This window comes from Sorex araneus, chromosome 5 (genome assembly GCF_027595985.1).
Source record: "Sorex araneus isolate mSorAra2 chromosome 5, mSorAra2.pri, whole genome shotgun sequence".
Classification (NCBI taxonomy): Eukaryota; Metazoa; Chordata; class Mammalia; order Eulipotyphla; family Soricidae; genus Sorex; species Sorex araneus.
In genome coordinates this window covers 9,516,735-9,535,878 of record NC_073306.1, presented here as the reverse complement: position 1 = coordinate 9,535,878, position 19,144 = coordinate 9,516,735, and the positions used below count along the sequence as shown (strand labels likewise).

The following is a 19,144-nucleotide window of genomic DNA, read 5'->3' as shown; positions in this document are numbered from 1 at the left end:
ACACACACACACACACACACACACACACACACACACACACACACACACACACACACACACACACACACCCCACAGGCCAGAGCAGTACCTGGCTCTCATGCCTTGCTTCAAATTATATCTGACTGAGAATCGCCATTGGATTCCAGGGCTCCTGAATTCCACCTGGGAAGCCCAAACAAGAAACAAAATATTCATAAAAATAAGTGGAGTTAACATTCCTTCTATCAGGTCATTGAGCAGATGAAATGAGATAACTATGTAGACATCTGTAGTCCCAACAGTTTTCTACCAAGAACAGAACAGAGAGTCAATAAATAATCCTTTTCTGGGGTCTGGGAGCGATAGTATAGCGGGGTAGGGCGTTTGCCTTGCACGTATCCGACCAGCCCAGGTTTGAGCACTGAGCACCTCCAGGAGTAATTCCTGAGTATCGCCAGGCGTGACTCAAAAAGCAAAAAATATAAAATAAACAATCCTTTCCTGCTCCAGCGTTGTCCTGGAAAGGAGGCTGGGGCGGGCGGGAAAGCTCGGCTCCCTGGGGCGAGTCACTAAGGAGAAGGAAGACCCCCGCGCCCCCAGCTGCTTGCGCGTTCCCTGCATGGAAAGGGGAGGGCGCAAACGCCCCGACTCCTGGGGACGCTGGGTCAGCACCTAAACTCCTGGACGCTCCTGTTTTGCCAAGTGTGAAAGGGAGAGCAAGCCTGATTTGGGAGGCAGAAAAAGCAGAACCAGCAGCCCGTGCCAGTCGCTGGGAAGTGCAAACTCTCCCAAACGGGCATTAAGAGCGAGTGCCTGGACAGCGGTGGGAAGCGGAGGCACGGCCGTTGGGGGAGGGGAGGATGGGGGTGGCGGATCCTTCCTCTTTGTGCCCCGGATTTCCTTTTAGGAACCCGCAACCTTCCCAGCCCAGCCCACCCGCGACCCTGACGCCCGCGGGAACGCGAGCTGGAGGTCTTTCTGGGGTACCCGTCCCCCGCGCGGGGATGAACCGGTTCACGTCCAGTTCGCGGCGTCCAGGGCGCAGCTAGGTTCGGGGAGCCCCTTCGGCAGGTAGCGGGACTCTGGTCCTCTCTCCTTACCCTCAGGGCGGCTCAGAGGACCCCCGCAGCTCCTAGATCCGGCCGGGGCGGCCCAAAGCACTTTGTTGGAGGCGTCGCCGTGGAGACGGGTGGCCAGTCCCGGGCAGAGCCAGGGAGATTCCGCAGAGCCTGCGCGTCTAGCAGAAGCGGACCCGGAGTTCTGCGGTGGCACCCCAGGCCAGGCCGAGCCCGCAGCTCCTGCCAGGCTGTAAGTCGACGCTCCTTCTCGGCAGCGCCCTGGGAGAAAGCAGGGGAAGGCATCAGCCAGGATAACTGCGGGAGAGAAAGCTTTGGGAAGTCCCCCCATGCCCTCAGTCCCCCACCCCCACCCCCATAACCAACAGGAAAACAGAGCCCGGTATTTGAGGCCCGCTTGTGGGTAGCTCACCTGCATGGCTGAGCTGGAAGATGATGCCCAGGGCAGAGCTGCCAGCCCAGGGTGCTCCTCGGGGCGGGGGGTGGGGGGGAGCCCTGTGTGAGTCCGGGGCCACCTTCCTGCCAGCCCCACTGACCAGTGGTTGCAGTGCCCAGTGTGTGGGATAGGGCGCTGGCAGCAGAGCCTGAATGAGCCACTTCATCAAGGTCAGTATGCCCCGTCCACACACCTACACATCAGATGCTCCGACACAGCGCCGCACACTGTGTCCACACAGACATGCAGGTGTATGTGCACTCTCCTAGACACTCCGTTCCTGCACTAGACCGTCAGTACACAGAGACATCACACACTAAGGCAAAGACTCAAAACCACATTCTCAGGTGCCCAGAGAGTCAATTAACACCGAGAAAGAGGCTACACCCACACACAAAGACACATTCCTGGGGCACTTGGCACATCTATACTGGCTCACATTTTCATGAATACTCGTGTACACACCCACACATACACACACAACCCCTCTCTACTCAGTGCACAACATGTCTCCCCTGTTTGTGTGTCCTTCAGCATCCTGGCTTCTCTTTCCTGGCTTCGTCAGCCTGGGGTGCAAGGCGGTGTGCTTATCCGTCTTTCCTGCTCAGCTGCTGGTTCTTGGGGGTTCGGGAGACTTAGGGTGGGTCACTGTTTTAGTTCCCTGTTTCATTATGTGCACAGTGTCTCCTGCTTAGAGCTCTCAGGTCTGCAAATTATAAAATAATCTTACAGAATCTCTAAACGCGGGGCCAAAGACATAGTACAGCAGGTACAACATTTGTCTTGTGTGTGGCTAACCTAGGTTGGTTGGCCACAGCACCCCAGATAGTCCCCTGAGTCCCTCCAGGAGTGATGCCTGAGCCTAGAGCCAGGACTAAGCGCTGAGCACTGCCAGGTGAGACCCAAAGACAAAGCAGTAAAAGCAAAAAGAATTTCAAAATGTGTATGTAGGGATGGATGCACGCCTGTGGTGAGTCTATAATCAGGGTGACTGGACTGGCACAAACATTTCTAAAACTCTGGTTAGAGAAAGGAGGTAAGAGAGGGGCTCATTTTGACAGTGTGATGGCACTAGATCTCGGTGGGTGGTGAGTGTCGAGGGACTTAGCCGTATTTGTAGGTGCACACTCAGGTGTGAACTTGCACTCCCTAATTTCTATGGTATCGTAAGCCAAGGCCACACCAAGAAGCAAATTTGTGTAGAGGAGAGTTACAGTCTGAGCTCTAAGAATTTCATCCCTACTTTCATGTTACCAACAAGCTTTTGTGAAAGGAGATGAGGTTCCAATAATTACTTGGACAAAGGTTAATTACTTGGACAAAGGTCCCCATAATATGGAGACCTTGCAGCCCCCTTAACCCACTTCTTTCTGTCCTCCAAAATAGTATTTGTGGATTTGGAAGAGGGAAAGTTAAGTTCTGTTTGTCCCTTAAAAATAACACTGAGAAAGATAATTTCTTGAGGAATAGCAACACCAACTGTTATCAAACTTTTGTCATTAATGAATGGGAAAGGCAGAGATGAACAGAGTTCAATGGGCTGAGTACATGTCTTGTTGCAGGAGGCCCAGATTCAATCCCCAGAACCACATGGTTCCTCTCCACCCAATATAATATGCTGTTGGGTAGTAACTGAGCACAGAACTGTGAGTAGTCCCTGACACCACTAGGTATGCCCCCTGAAAAGGCAAGCAATAGAAAATAAACAGAAGTACAGTTTTTTGGTATGAGATAACGATCTCTCTCTCTCTCTCTCTCTCTCTCTCTCTCTCTCTCTCTCATTGATTTTGTTTTAGGGTCACAACTGGTGATATTTAGGTGTTGCTCCTGACTTTGCATTCAGGAATCACTCCTGGCAGTGCAGGGGGACCAAATGGGGTACCGGGGATCAAACCCGGGTTGGCCATGTGCAAGCAAACACCTTACCCACTGGACTATCCCTCTGGCTCCAATGACTTCTTTCTTGAGCCTCCTAGAGCCAGTCTTTTATCAAGACTTTAACCTCTTCCACAGTTAAATTGTTAAACTATTAACAGTTAAACTATTGATTGTAACTTGTATCTGTTGTGAATCAAATATGTTATTACATCCTAAAGTTATGAGTTCTTGTATTTTCTGAATTGCAACACATTAACTATGTCTCTTTAAGGATACTCACTCCCCAATCTCAGTAGAAAAAGTATCTGTGTGCTTTATTTAGAACAAGTCTCTAAATAAAATGTTTTCAGATCTCTGATTTGCTGTTTTTCTTCCCTAGCTTACGATGTCAGACATGGCTAAGGACAGAACAGCTACTTTGTTGAAGAAAAGAGAGAGTCACCATTTGGGATTGAAGGAACCCCAAGGACGCACCAAAAAGTGAGTTGTTACAATCCTGTACATAACTCAATGATAGGTTCTTAAGGTCTAGCTTGAGAAGAAAACCATTCCTTTTTCCTTATTTAAATATTCATTCCCTCAAAACATCTACTCAAAGGAAATGCCATGTAGACAAATATTTCATATATCTTGTGAATTTTCCACCCCCATATCATGTAAATATATCGTTGTGACAATCAATAGGTACATGCACAGTGCATTTAACAGTAACCAATTTTGCAATGAATTTTCATTTTCATCCATTTCCTTTTCAATAGAAGCATCTTTTGTCAGTTTATAATCCTCGGTTAGTTAACCATTCTCTAATTATTGAGCATCTAAATTTGTTTCCACTTTTCTTTCTTCTTCACTCTGCCATTGCTTGTTTGCTTCCAGAAATAAAATTAGTGGGTCAAAAGGTAACAAGTAGGTTTTGGCTATTTCAGTAGCTCTTCTAAAAGAAAAGGTTCTTTTCTTTTAACTTTAATTATAATTAAATTTTTATTGCCATTGGGAAGAAAACAAGACAAATGATCTGAAACAGACGTTAGTTAATTTTTGTAATAAACTTTCCTTCTTAGTTTCCATGGAATTATTGATCCCTGTGGTTGGGAAGTAGGAACAGAAATTGAAAGAACTAGAGCGGTGAGAACTATTTCCTGTGGAATAGATATGACCATAAGATCTAGAATTGATTTACATTAGAATTCTGGTGCAGAAATCTTGCTTCAACTCTATGAATTTTTTAATGCATGTATGTAAAATTCTACTTTTCAGCCCTGGATGTTTGTGGATTACAGATATAACCTCTCTCTCTTTCATGTGGAAAATAAAATGGAGTATCAATGTCAGTCAGTGTCGGAAGCAAAGCAGATAGAATATTAATCCCTGTAACTGTTTCTTTTGATCATAAACTATTTTAGTTTTTTACAATATTTTAATAATAATTTTTACAAATTTTTTACAAATTACAAATCTTTGCAAAAATTTTACAATGTTCAAAAGTTTATATTTTTATTATTTAAAAATAATTGTTAGCTTACATTGAAGTGATCTGGTAAAAATTCCTAAAGTAATATTCGAGGATAAATTGCTTTCCTATGATTTAAAAAAATGCTTTTCATTCAAAGACTTGTACTAAAGAGAGAGTGCAGGGCTTCAGGCACTCATTACTGGTTCGAAGCCCAGAACTACATATGTTCCCCCAAGGAGTGACCATGATCACAGAGCTAGGAGTTAACTCTGTGCTTCCCCTTCAAAGAAACAACTGTCCAAAGACTCATGCTTATTTGCATAACTTTCACTTACCACTTTCCTTTCAGAGAACAGAAAGCCACGAGGCAAAATTTGAAGAAGTAGCAATTGCCCTCTCCTCTTTCAATGGATCACTGAAGTGTAAATGCAAATAAAAAATGACAAAAATACAAGATGCTTTTACCAGCACATTAGGACAATTTATTTTGACTAACAAGTACAATTAGGTGATAATTATTTTGAAACATTTCGGAGTGAAAAAGGTTTGGACTCTTCAAATCAGAATGATTTGTGCTCCCACCCACCCCCAACCCCCAAAATAGCAAATGAACATTTTCAAGTTCCTTTGCAATGTACAGACAACTTAAGGGTTCTCCTCCCCAACTCAAACCCCTTCCTACTTCATTGCTCTCTGAGATCAGACTACATAAAAGGTGATCGTTCTTCATGAAATGAGCCTTCAACTTGTACAAAAATTCTGAATGCAGGCCAGAGCGATAATACAGCAGGTTGTGCATTCGCCTTGCAAGTGGCCCACTTGCTCCTTTTGGTCTCTAGAGCTTGACCAGGATTGATCCCTGAGATCAGAAACTGGAGGAATCCTGAGCACAGCTGGATGTGACGTCCAAACAATTCTGAAAATCTATGGCTAGCAAGTGGAGTCACTGTTTTAAAATTGTTGTGTTTTAAGGAAAACCATCTACCGTTAATTAGAAAGTATTTCAGAATCAGTATGAATGAATCCATTTCAGTGGAGCATTGTGTAGCCTTTAAATTAAATGCATTAGCACTTATGTATTTACATAGTTTAAATTAAATACATTCTCATTTAATCTACCAGTATCCATTCACTATAGAGAGACATCATTCTTTCTTACTATTTTTTAATGTAGTAATTGAGGTTTACAGGTCATGGGACTTGATGCAATGACTAGAATAGAGCTAAATCATAAGAAGTATGTGATAAAGGATCCACAACCCTTTCTTACCTCCGTAATACCATCTTCCCACCACTCGCATCCAGTCATACTCACTGCTTGTGACTATATTTATAACTTCAATGTTCTTTCCAGTTTTTACCCCTCTTGCTTTCCTAGGGGATACCCTTCTCTGGGATTCATTCCTTACATTTGAACTTCCTTCTCCTCCTCCTTTACAATTTAGCTCCATTTCTCCCTCTCCGAAGAGAGTTTCCCAACCACCCAACCTCATTTCCACCTCCAGCTGGCTTGGACCCTCATCCTTTTTGCTCCTGTTATTTCCCCCTCCTATATGGTACAGTTTGGGATTTTGTCTATCTCTTTGGATTATGCATTTGTCTGCCTTGATAGAAATAAACATACTAGTAAGGAAAGGGAAAGAAGTTTAGGAGGGAGATCAACTTAAAAAGCACTTCTTGGTGGGGCTGGAGCGATAGCACAGCGGGTAGGGCATTTGCCTTGCACGAAGCCGACCCAGGTTCGAATCCCAGCATCCCATATGGTCCCCTGAGCACCGCCAGGGGTGATTCCTGAGTACATGAGCCAGGAGTGACCTCTGTGCATCGCCGGGTGTGACCCAAAAAGCAAAAAAAAAAAAAAAAAAAAAGCACTTCTTGGGTGTGGGATATAATACTCAAGGATTCAGCTCAAGTCTTTCTTTTCAAGTATCTGCTCATTAACAGTAATAATTCATGCTGTACAGTGATTCTCCAGGCAGAAAGACTATCTGAAATGTCTTCTGAATTTTGAAAGGAAGTTTGAATTTATATTTAATAATATTATTAGTTGTTTTAGGATTGGGCCTTTCTGTTTCAATGATTCTACTTAAATATATCATGTTAATGTGTTTAACCTATAAATATATGTTAATTGATAACAAGTAAATATCAATTTTGTTTTTATTATCATATACATTTATAAATATATTAGCCTATAAATATGTTAGTTGACAATAAGTAAATATTAATTTTGTTTTTCTTATAGTATACATTTTATTCTTATTATAGAAAGAATCTGAACATGAATATTAATTTTCTAACATCATAACTGTTAGCAAGTTTACTACTTGCGTTTCTTTCTGCACCTATATAACTGTTGTAGCACTTAGATATAATTTTGAATTTTGCTTCTTTTTCCCTCTGATTGATTATAATAAGGTGGCGATGGCTAACTTTCCTTGAACCTTCAATACCTCATTTAGACCTCAGAAATGTCCCAAAATAAGGGTTGACAAATAATCCAAACACTATGTCCATACTATACCCAATTTTCTACGGTCCTCTAGTTAATGTGATTTTTACATAGTTGAAAAAATAGAAGAACAATAGTATTTTTCATGTGAAAATTGTAACAACTTTAGATGTCAATATGCATAAATACTATTGGGATCAATCATCCTTGTTCAGTTATGTGTGGTCCCTGACATCATTCTCACTAAAATAGCAGAGCTGAGTCATTGTAGTAGAAACCGTAGGACCTGTAAAACCAAAAGTTCTGTAACTTAGCTTTCTATACAAAGGGTTCGTGGTCCTGCTCCACAAATAGATGTTATTATCACCCCATCTTGGAGATGGGAAAACACAACCTTCGGAGTTGAGGCAGATACTGAGAGGCTACCACATTTGGTCCTTTATCTACTTTCAGCACACATCTCCCATCCCGAGTGATCCTTCCAACCATCATTGACTTAGTGATCCTTTCTCTAGCCCAGCTGCCTTCTCCCCCAGCTCGTGAAACAGGCTTCCAACTATGGAGCAATATTCCTGGCCCTTGTATCTACTGTCCTTGGGTATTAGTCTCATATTATTTTATATTCTACAAGTGAGTGGAGTCCTTCTATGACTGTCCCCCTTCTGACTCACTTCACTCAGCATGATACTCTCCATGACCAGTGGCATCTCTCTTACTGGGAGCTCAGCCTTTGCAGCCTTCCAGCAGTAGTTGAACAGGTGTGCTGCTCTCATGTTCTTAAAATGGAAACAGAAGCATGAGGTTAAGTTACTTTCCCAGGATAATGTGACATGGCACCCAGACTTACCATCTCCGAGGCCAGTAGGTTACCGGCAGGTCAAGCCAAAAGGTTGGGGACCAAAAAGCCTTTCTTGATGCCTCGAACCAAAAACGACAGTGATGTCGTGTCAGCAGAACTTTGAAGATGGAGTTTGTTGGCTCTGTCCTTAACCTCCCTGGTGGCTTCAGATCCATTATACTCTTTCTCTCCTAACATGTTTCTTGAATTGCTACCAGGTGGCAATAAAAGTGCCACATTTTAGGTGTATAAGGGAAGTCATGGCCCTGTTCTAATCTGGAGCTCCCACCTCAAGTACTTAGAGTTATCCAATCCTTCTTTTCCCCCTGTGTGTGAAAGTGGAAATGATTGCACTCTTTAATTTATTTGTGATGATATTTATTGACCAGAGAGTTCGCCCCAGCATTCTGCTGGGTAGTGAGCCACACAGAAGCCATCCCTTGCTCATGTGCGCTTAAGACTCGAGTGGAAAAAGACAGGGGCTGAGTCATTTTATGTATTTATTTATTTTGCTTTTTTGGGTCAAACCCAGCTATACCTAGAGGTTACTCCTGATTCTGCACTCAGGAATCACTCCTGGTGATCCCTGGGGAACCCTATGAGATGCCAGGGATTGAACCTGGGTTGGCCGCATGCAAGGCAAATGCCCTACCCTCTGTACTATCGCTCCGGCCCCAAGGCTGCCATTTTAAATGAGGTGTTCTTATTCCAGGAGTCCCATGTCTGCGGCAGAGCTGCAGGCATGCACTTAGGACGGTCGAGCCTGTTTTCTCATTTTGACAATGGAGGGACAGGCTGAAAGAGGAGGGAGGGATCAAGGTTCAGTCACATAGCCAAGTCAAACTTAAGCCCTCCACTCTCCAAGACACTGTGTCCTCCCAAACACAGAAACTTGAGAAGACAGAAATGTTCCTAAATGAATCCACAATCATGACTAGCATTATATTTATTAGATTAATAAAATATTTAGGTGTACCATGACTCTGGTAAAAATTTGGGGTTACCCCCAAAACACATTTTTTACTGTCTTCATTTAGGTTCAATTGTCTCTCAAGATCAGCGTTAAGTTGAATATAGTTTGCATTTTTTAACACACTGGCATAGCCAACACCCTATTGTGCTTGCCTGTCTATCCCTCTGCTGCTTCACCCTGACTCACATGCTTATCTCCCAGCAGGCATCCATACAAATGCATGCACTATTACATACATTATAGCATGATATTTAAGAACCCATATATGTGGGATCTGGAGCAACAGCACAGTGAGGAGAGCGTTTGCCTTGCACACGGCAGACCCGGGTTTGATCCCCAGTATCCCATATGGTCCCCCGAGCACCGCCAGAAGTAACTCCTGAGTGCAGAGCCAGGAGAAACCCCTGAGCATCACTGGGTATGACCCAAAAAGCAAAAAATAAATAAATAAATAAAAATAACCCATATATGTGTGTGAGAGAGAAAAAGAATGTGAATACATAATATATTACTTTTTTGTTTGTTTGGGGTCACACATGGCAGTGCTCAGGGTTTACTCCTGGCTCTGTGCTCAGGGATCACTCGTGGCAGGCTCAGAGGACCATATCGGGTACCCAGCACCAAACCCGGATTGTCACATGCAAGGCAAGCACCCTAACGTCTGTACCATATCTTGGGCCCCAATATTTAATATATTCTGACCCCCTTAAGAAATGCTTTTCTGGCTGGGCAGAGACGGTCCCTCTGGGGCTTAGTTAGTTTTTAAAGAGAGCCAGCTCTCAGCTTTGGCACACAAACTCACTAACTCACAGGCAGGCTGCCTCTTCAGTGCCACACTCCCTGGAGACACAAGTCCTCTGCCTTAACGGCTCCAGGGCAGAGCATCGGGCAACTATAGATCAGTCTTTTAACTAAGCCCAGAAAAATGATTCCACTAGATAGTCCTTAGTTGCCTCCCTTGCCTTGCTGTGATTTTCCCTCACATACCCCAATAATTAAGGACCGTCAGACTTTACCATGTATCTGCGTGATAGGTTATGGCTTTCACGCCTGAGACCTCTGAGTAGAACAAACTATTTCCCTCTCTCTCCTCTCTCCTCTTTTGTCCCTTTTTACTCTCTCCTCTGACTGACCATGATCTGTAAAAGATACAGAACATGCATTTATCAAAGAAAAATAGAGAGTGGAGAGTTAGCACTAGGGTTCAGGCACTTGCCTTGGACAGAGTTTGGTTAGATTCCCCCCTCCAGACTATACATGGCTCCAGGGCAGTGCCAGGAGTGATTCCTGAGCACAGAACCAGGAGTACAACCCTGAACATTGCCACCACTAATATGGCTCAGAACAAAAACTCCACAAATATGGGCCTTGGCAAATTTCATGAACGATGCTGTGCTATGAATCTCATTTAATGTCCTCAACCTCCTAGAGTCGAATATTGTTTTTATCTACCCATGCATCTGTGGCTCTCTGACACTTTGCCTCATGCTGCTGTGAAATGGGGCTTCACATGTGTCTAATGCCTCCGTTCCTAGCCACTTCCCTCTTGATAAATGCCCAGAAAGAAATGCTCTTTCTTCCTGCAAAGGCATGTAAGGCCATTTGGAACGTTTCTGTAGTAATTGACATCTTCCTATAACCTGCCTTAGAATGAGACCCCAGGCAAAAGCATTCAAGCTACGGACAATCTGAATTAATGGGGCAAAAAGCCATCGAAGATCATGTTCCATACCATCGATGTAGCAGTGCTTCTCAAATTAGGCTACAAATTGATGATAGATCAATAAATCCATGTGTATTTTTTGAAACTACACAAACTCTAAAATGTTTACATTAAAAAAAATATATAATGTCTTTGAAGCATGGGCATAGAGGAGCAGAGGAGGGACTTACTGTCAGATGTTCACACAGAGCACAAAACTGTCATAGTGAAAATGGTTATAAATAAACTGAGATGTAGCTCAGTGATAGTATTGAATTCCTGAGTGCAGAGCCAGGAGAAACCCCTTAGAATCCCTGGTTGTGACCCAAAAAAGCAAAGACTGTGAGTTCAAATCTCACAACACCCAAGATGCTCGGTGTAGTCCCAGCAGCACTGCTGTTTTCACTCCCCAGGGTCAAAACAAGGTCTGGGCTGGAGCCATAGCACAGAGAATAGGGCATTTGCCTTGCATGCAGCAGACCCAGGTTCGATTCCTCCATCCCTTTCGGAGAGCCCGGCAAGCTACGGAGAGTATCCCCCGCCCGCACAGCAGAGCCTGGCAAGCTACCTGTGGTGTATTTGATATGCCTAAAACAGTAACAACAAGTCTCACAATGGGGACATTACTGGTGCCCGCTCGGGCAAATCAATAAACAATGAGACGACAGTGCGGCAGTACAGTGCTACCATCTCCCACACACCACAACTGAGTGTGTGTGAATTCCACAGTGACATGTCTGGTCTTTGCCATGACAAGGGAAGGGAGGGTGGCAGAGGACACGAAATTGAAAATAATTGTTAAAACAGAAGCAAAATCCAAATAGCTCAATAGAAATATAAGAAAGAAATATTCGAGCTCACTGGGGATCAAGGAATAAAGAGCCAATGAAAGCAACGAGATACCATTTGCAGCCATCTGGCTGGCAGAACAGATGCAGGGACAATGCTACCAAAGGCTGGCCGGGCAGGTGAGAATTCAAACTGGTGTAACCATCTTACAAAGAAATCTAACAGCACTGAGAAAGGCTGAAGGGTGGGTCCTGTGTTCCCTGTGGATGGAGGGGGCAGAGGCCTGCAGAGCTAGAGTGATTTGCAGATCATCACAGCATCCAGATGAAGGAGCACAGAAGCCCCAGAACTGAGAAACATTAGGAACATGTTTGTTAAGCGCCTAATTGTGTCTCCACCACTGATTCATATGTTGCAGTCCTAATGCCCAGGCCTATGAATGGGACCTTACCTGGAGACGGCATTTTTTAAGAGGTCGTTGAATTTGGGGGTTTTTGCTTGTTGGTTGGTTGGGTTTTGTTTCTTTGAGTGGCCACATCTGGTGTTGCTGGGCAGAAGGGCAGGAGGAGCAGTAGGGTGTGGGGAGAAGTGGGGGCAGCTTCTACCAGTTTATTGCTTGGGAGTCAATCTTTTCTTGTCTTTGAATCACCATGAGATACAGTCACAAAGTTTTCATGTTTGAGTTTCAGGTATACAAAGATCGAACACCCATCCCTCTACCAGTGCACATTCTCCACCTCCAATGCCTCCTCCCCCTGCCTCCATGGCAGACAATTTCCCCCCTACTCTCTCTTCTTTTGGGAATTATGGTTTGCAATACAGATACCACATTTGGTCCTTTATCTACTTTCAGCACACATCTCCCATCCCGAATGATCCCTCCAACCATCATTGACTTAGTGATCCCTTCTCTATTCCAGCTGCCTTCTCCCCTCATTCATGAGGCAGGCTTCCCACTTCCAACTTCCAAAACACATGGAACAATATTCCTGGCCCTTGTGTCTACTGTCCTTGTGTGTCAGTCTCATATTATGTTATTTTATATCCCACAAATGAGTGCAGTCATTCAGTGCACTCCAGCCTTTTGCATGCTCTCTCTCTGTCTCTCTTACTCTCTCTCATAATTAACTTTTTGTGGTGGATGGGGTTGAGGGCTACACCCAGCAGTGCTCAGGGCTTTCTCCTGGCTCTACACTCAGGGATCCCTCCTGACAGGCTTCACAGACCACATGGGGCTCTGGGTTTCAAACCCAGGTTGGCTGTGTGCAAGATAGTACCATCTCTGTACCTGCTGTACCATCTCTCAGCCCTACCCCCCAGCAATGAACTGTTAGTGATGTTGTTAAGGTAACCTCTAATCCCAGGTGACTGGGGGTCTTTATAAGAAAGGTTGAGCTGGACATAAACAAGCAGAGAAGGAACGAAAGGAAGAGGTGGGGAACGTTGGTTATCAACCAGCCCAGGGAGACCTGGGGCAGCATCTTCCATATCGGCTCTCACCCAGGGCTGCCAACTTCTGTTCTCAGGGGTTGCAGCCTTCAAAGCTGTGAGATAGTAAATAGCTGCCGCTTATGCCACCCCACCTGCACCTCTGTGATGGCAGCCTGTGCTCACTAGTGCATTGTTCTGAAAAGTCTCGAGTAGCAGCTGTTGCCTCTGAAGCACAAAGGGCTCCAAGACTTGCCCCTGAAGACAGGCCAGGGTTGGTCCGGCTTGGCCACTTCCAAATTGCCCATCTGGCAGGAGTTCTTAAGCAGTTTTTGTTCTTTCCTCTGTAAAGTAGATGAGAAATAATAGTGGGTCAGGGTATCGTGAAGCTCTATTAAAATAATACTTGGAAACACCGAGAAAGGTTCTTGGCGTATCAAAGTACTGAGCAAGTATGAATTACTATAATTACAGAGAACTTTCAATTCAAACTAGACCTGAGTTTGGATCCCAGAGCTTCAGCTTAACTGGTGATTATTTAATATTCTTGGAGTCTTGCTCTGTTATTTATTAAATGAAAATAATGACCCATTTTTACTGCCTGGGTTGCGGGCATTGGGCGATGCTAGACAGTTGTGAACAAAACAGTCTGTCCCTGAAATTCCATTGTCACTCTTGTCAAGAGCTTGTTGATGCTTTTTATTGCTGCTCTGGGGCTCAGTCTTTGTCCTCGTCACACCTGACTGCTTGAAAACATTTGATCCTGCCCATCACTCCTTTCTCCTGAAGACTCTGTCTTCTCTAGACTTTGCATCTTCCTGTCTTCCGTCAACCCTTCTTAGCTTTCTTGCCTAGATCCCCGTCCTCTTTCAAGTTTCCTTTGTTCGGGGATTGTTGGCAGTGTTCAGTGGCTATTCCTAGCTTGGTGCTCAGAAGTGACTCCTGGCAATACTCAAAAGGCCATATGCAGGGTCAGGGTTGGCTGCACTCAACACAAGACCCTTCATCCCCATACTGTCTCTTTCCAGTTTTTTAATGTAGGGTTCCTGCAAGGAGCAGTCTTTAGTCTTCTCTCTGCTGCCCTTCAGTGGTGGAGATGCAGAGGTCGGATCTCCCATAGTCAATCAGTGGGGATAAGGCTCCCACATGTAAATTGAAGGGGGCCATAATTTAGCCCATCGCAGTCACTATCATCTTTCACCGGGAAGACTGAATTTGAAAGGCCTCACTGTGATCTCCTGGTCCTGCACAGGCCAGCCTCCCATCTGCTCTCGGCACAGCGGTTGGAGTGATCACTGTAAATTATAAATTGAATCGTGCTACTTCTTTGCTCCGAAATCTATGGGCCCCGGTGTTTCCGAGGCCAAGCTCAAGTTTCACAATGGCCCGCAGAGCTCTCTCGGCCTTAGTTACCGTGTCTTTGTGCCCTGCTGCTCCCTTGGGATGATCTGGGCTCTGTTCTCTTCCCCAAACATGCCAGACAGCCCTGTCTCCCCGCCTGTGTGTGCACTTCTCTGCCCCCAGAGAGCCATGGGGCTCATTTCTGCACATCCTTCAATTCTTGGCTCCCAGAGGCCCCTTCTGACTTCTCCTTCTGAAGATGCAAATCGGACCTTCTTCCCCCTGTCACTGCCAAGCTCCCTTCATGAAGCTTTCCTTGCCCGGCACCATACATAGCTTTTTTTTAATTTATTTTATTCTTTAATTAGTGAATCACCATGAGGGTACAGATACAGATTCACACATTTTCGAGCTTGTTTTTCCCTCATACAATGTTCGAGAACCCATCCCTCCACCAGTGCCCATTCTCCACCACCAATAAACCCAGTATCCCTCCCACCCCCCAATCCCATCTCCCTCCCACCCCACCCTGCCTCTGTGGCAGGGTATTCCCTTTTGATCTCTCTATCTCCATTTGGGTGTTGTGGCTTGCAATAGGGGTATTGAGTGGCCATTGTGTTCAGTCTCTAGTCTACTTTCAGCACGCATCTCCCTTCCCGCTCGGGATCTCCAACCACATTTTACTTGGTGTTCCCTTCTCTATCTGAGCTGCCTTTTTCCCCAGCATGTGAGACCAGCTTCCAAGCCATGGAGCCAACCTACTGAGACTTATTTCTACTATTCTTGGATATTAGTCTCCTACTCTGTTATTTTATATTCCACAGATGACTGCAATCTTTCTATGTCTGTCTCTCTCTTTCTGACTCATTTCACTTAGCACATACATAGCTGTTTAACGAACTAGACCATTGACGTATACAGTATTTTATTATCTATGGCCCAACTCTCTTCCCTTAAATATAAGATCTACAAGGCAGAAATACTTAGTTTGTTCTTTTCAATATTACAACCCAAGGACCTGGAATAGAGCCTGGTACTCAGCAATCACTTCATAAATGGCTTTTGGGCATGGGAATAAAGACCTGCTGTTTTATATGACTTAATAGACTCGTTCTTGCTCATGATGGGTTGGGATCTTGGAACAAGGTAAGTGTTAAGATCAGGAGAGTAATAGCTTCCATCTTATAGCAATACAAGATGCTTACAGCAACAAAAAGAGCTGGTTTGCATTTTTAAAAAAAAATATGCAATTTTCTCCATGCTGAAACATTCCATTTTACATCTGTCTTCTTTTTTAAATTTTTTTTGCACCACACCCTACTCCTGGTGGTGCTCAGGGGATTATATGGGGATCAAACCCAGGTCAGATGCATACAAAGCAAGAGCCATACACACTGTACTATCGCTCCAGCCCTATGTTTTCTTTTTAAATAAAACCTTTATTTGTACTGAAATATCTTGAGTTTTTGCCAGGCTCCTTAATGGTCTCCATGACCCCTCCAACTCCCAAACTTGCCTTGGTTTACTGCCAAAGAAAGATGCCACTGTTAACCTATACATAAATGTACTGCAGCAGAAGTCTTATCATCTGGGCCAGAGAGAGAGAGAACAGTGAGTAGGGTGCTTGCCTTGTACATGACCAACACAGGTTCAATTCTAGCACTCTAAACCCCAAATCCCATAGAGCCAGTAGTTAGCCCTGAGCACTGCCAGGAGTGATCTCCAAACAAAAAATTTAAGAACAAAATCATCAGCTGCCCTTGACCTTGACATCAACTCCTTATGGCTGAGTATGAATCAATGGGCTTCAGATGCTAACTCAGATTTTCTGTCCACATACTCAAAATTGTTCTATGCTGTCCATTACCTTCCCTGACTTGTCTTCAATCACATCAGAGCAAACATTTTTACAGACTGCATGGCTCATTTTTCATCCTTCAGAATCACTCTGACTCTTGAAAAACAGATGCCTCAACACTAGCATTTCATTTTATTGCCTTTCATATAAAAAATGAAATTTCCAGAAGGATAGTACCTGGTTGACTGGAGCGACAGCACAGCGGATAGTGCATTTGTCTTGCATGCGGCCGACCCGGGTTTGATTTCTTTGTCCCTCTCAGAGAGATCAGCAAGCTACCGAGAGTATCCCGCCCGCACAGCAGAGCCTGGCAAGCTCCCTGTGGCGTATTCAATATGTCAAAAACAGTATCAACAAGTCTCACAATGGAGACTTTACTGGTGCCCGCACGAGCAAATCGATGAACAACGGGACGACAGTGCTACAGTGCTACAGTACCTGGTTTAAAGCAATTGCATTACATGCAGCTCATGCTGGTAGGACACCTGACACTGCTTGGTCTCATGGACCCCTCCAGGGATGGCCCCTTAGCACCACTGAATAGAAGCCAATACCCTAAAAAAGAAAATTTATCCTGACTTTCTGTTTCAATTCTATTCTTTTCTTAGTAAAACAGGCCAATCAAGTGAGTAAAATATCTCAGAATTGCTTACAAATCCAGCAAACTTGGTATAAATTAAATGACCACATTTGAATTATGTTACTAGACTATTAACACCATCTACACATAGGGGAGGAATTTGCATACTTTCGCTCTTAATTATGTATGATAGTCATGAACATATCTTCAGATTTATAGGGAAAGAGTTCCCAAGTGAGTCTCTACACACGTCTGATCTTACATCATGTCCTGAAGCATGGACTTCTCCTGTGTATTATCAGTACTCCCACTTTGCCTGCCACACAGTAAACAAAAATATTATATATACATTTGCAAGCTACTGAGAGTATCCTGCCTGCACAGCAGAGCCTGGCAAACTCCCTGTGGCATATTTGATATGCCAAAAACAGTAACAAATCTCACAATAGAGATGTTACTGGTGCCTGCTCAAGCAAATCGATGAACAACGGGACAACAGTGCTACAGTACAGTGCAGTGCAGATATATATATATATATATGTATATAGATAGATAGACAGATAGATAGATAGATAGATAGATAGATAGATAGATAGATAGATAGATAGATAGACAGATGAATTAAAGGGGGGAAAGCAATGAATAGATGAGCTAAACGGTATGCCCAGAAGCCTTTTTTGCTCTGTGTAGTCTGAACTATTTCCACTGGGAGGCAGCACACGACTTGAGTAACTTTTTTTTTCTTTTAAAAAAAGCATGCTTAAAAATACTCTTCAAATATACTTGTTTTGAGTATTTCATGGTTACAAATAGAAGAAACAGATAATATTTTGATCTGCTACATCATGATATTGATGGCTCTATGCCAATTAAACATTCAAATAGTACATGTTTTTGCCGCTTCAAAACATCTTTGGGTTGTTGTTGGTTAGTTTTTGCAGATGGTGGGGCATGAGGAACACCCAGGTGCTCAGGGGTCTGTGGTCAGGGGTCTGTGGTCAGGAGCCGCTCCTGGCACTGCTCAACGAACCATCTGGTGCTGCAGATCAAACCAAGCTTCCTGCATGCAAAGCACAAACTCAGCCCATTGGGCAATCTTTCTGACTCTGAGAGTATCCCGCCTGCACAGCAGAGCCTGTCTCAAACAATTTTAACAAGATATGACTTGTATTTATTCCATGTAAATTAAAGAATTTATATGCTGTTTTTAGGAAGATGGAGTTTGGGGGAAATTAGCTTCTTCCAACTTCATAATTAATTTTTTTCTTTTCTTTGTTTCTTTCCTGTTTATTTGTTTTGGTATGACCATGGTCAGAATACATACCTTTGGATTATTATAAGACATTAACAATGTCAATCAAGTACAAGATAGGAGGTTTGAAATTTTGTTGTTATGGACCAATTTTATGCACGTTACTTATGTATTCAGGTTCATTCCAACTCTGACCTCAGCAATTGTGCCTATGAGTCCAAGAATTGACTGAACTTTCCTAAAATAATATTCATTTATTTGTTTGTGTTTACTACCAGTTGATGCCATATTTTATCTTTTTTTCTGCATTTACCTTTCCTCTAACTTCCTTTGTAAAACTCAATCCCTCTCTTGAATGCGTTTTGCCCAGAGTAATTTTTTCTCTCTATCAACAATGATAAGATGATGAAATTCATAGACAGCAGGAACATTTTTCATTTATACTAAATTAAATCAACTACAGCATTCTCTTTGTAATGAGATCATGCATCTAGGCAGATTATCATTATAACTTAGGAAAACATAGTCAGAGACAACAGAAATTCATTCCCTGTGACAGACACCCAATTAATTTATTATGCTGTGTATATAGCCCTGGTAATTAGAATCATAAATTTAATTTTTGCACCTCTCATGGTTTTTTCTTTCCTTCCCTTCGTTTTGCTATTGCTACCATGTTCAGGGCGCACACACCTGCTTAAGTGCTCTCACCAGAAGCAGGGGTCACACTGATAAGCATTGTGGAGAAGAGCCAGGAATCAGACTCAGGGCCTCGTGCATACGAGGCAGATTCCCTACCATGGAATCAATCCCCAGGCCCCAAAACTCACATTTTTGTCTTTACATTTTTGTCTTTACATTTTTTCTTAAAGACTTGGATAGCATTTTTCATTCATGGGGAAATAAGGACAATTTTTTTCCAAGCTTGTTTTCTGAACTAATTTGGTCAAACCCAAGTTTATAATGTAAGATTCGTTTTTACTTCTAAAAATTTACCACATGGGAGGCCTGAGTTCTGTCACTAGCACAGCGTGGTGCAAAAGCATGAAAATCGACCACCAACACTGATCTGGAAGTAGCTCCCCAGCAGGGCTGTGAAAATACTGTGT

General features: G+C 43.6%; 1 protein-coding gene across 1 annotated transcript in view; it reads left to right on the top strand.

Moving 5' to 3' along the window:
• The first annotated feature begins 1,643 nt into the window (after window positions 1-1,643).
• The window catches only part of DYNLT5 (dynein light chain Tctex-type family member 5), a 35,353-nt gene continuing 17,852 nt past the window's right edge, over window positions 1,644-19,144 (top strand). Inside the window, exons 1-2 of the mRNA XM_055138280.1 lie at window positions 1,644-1,661; window positions 3,749-3,849. Of these exons, the coding sequence (XP_054994255.1) occupies window positions 1,644-1,661; window positions 3,749-3,849 (119 nt within the window). The remainder of the gene's footprint in view (window positions 1,662-3,748; window positions 3,850-19,144) is intronic.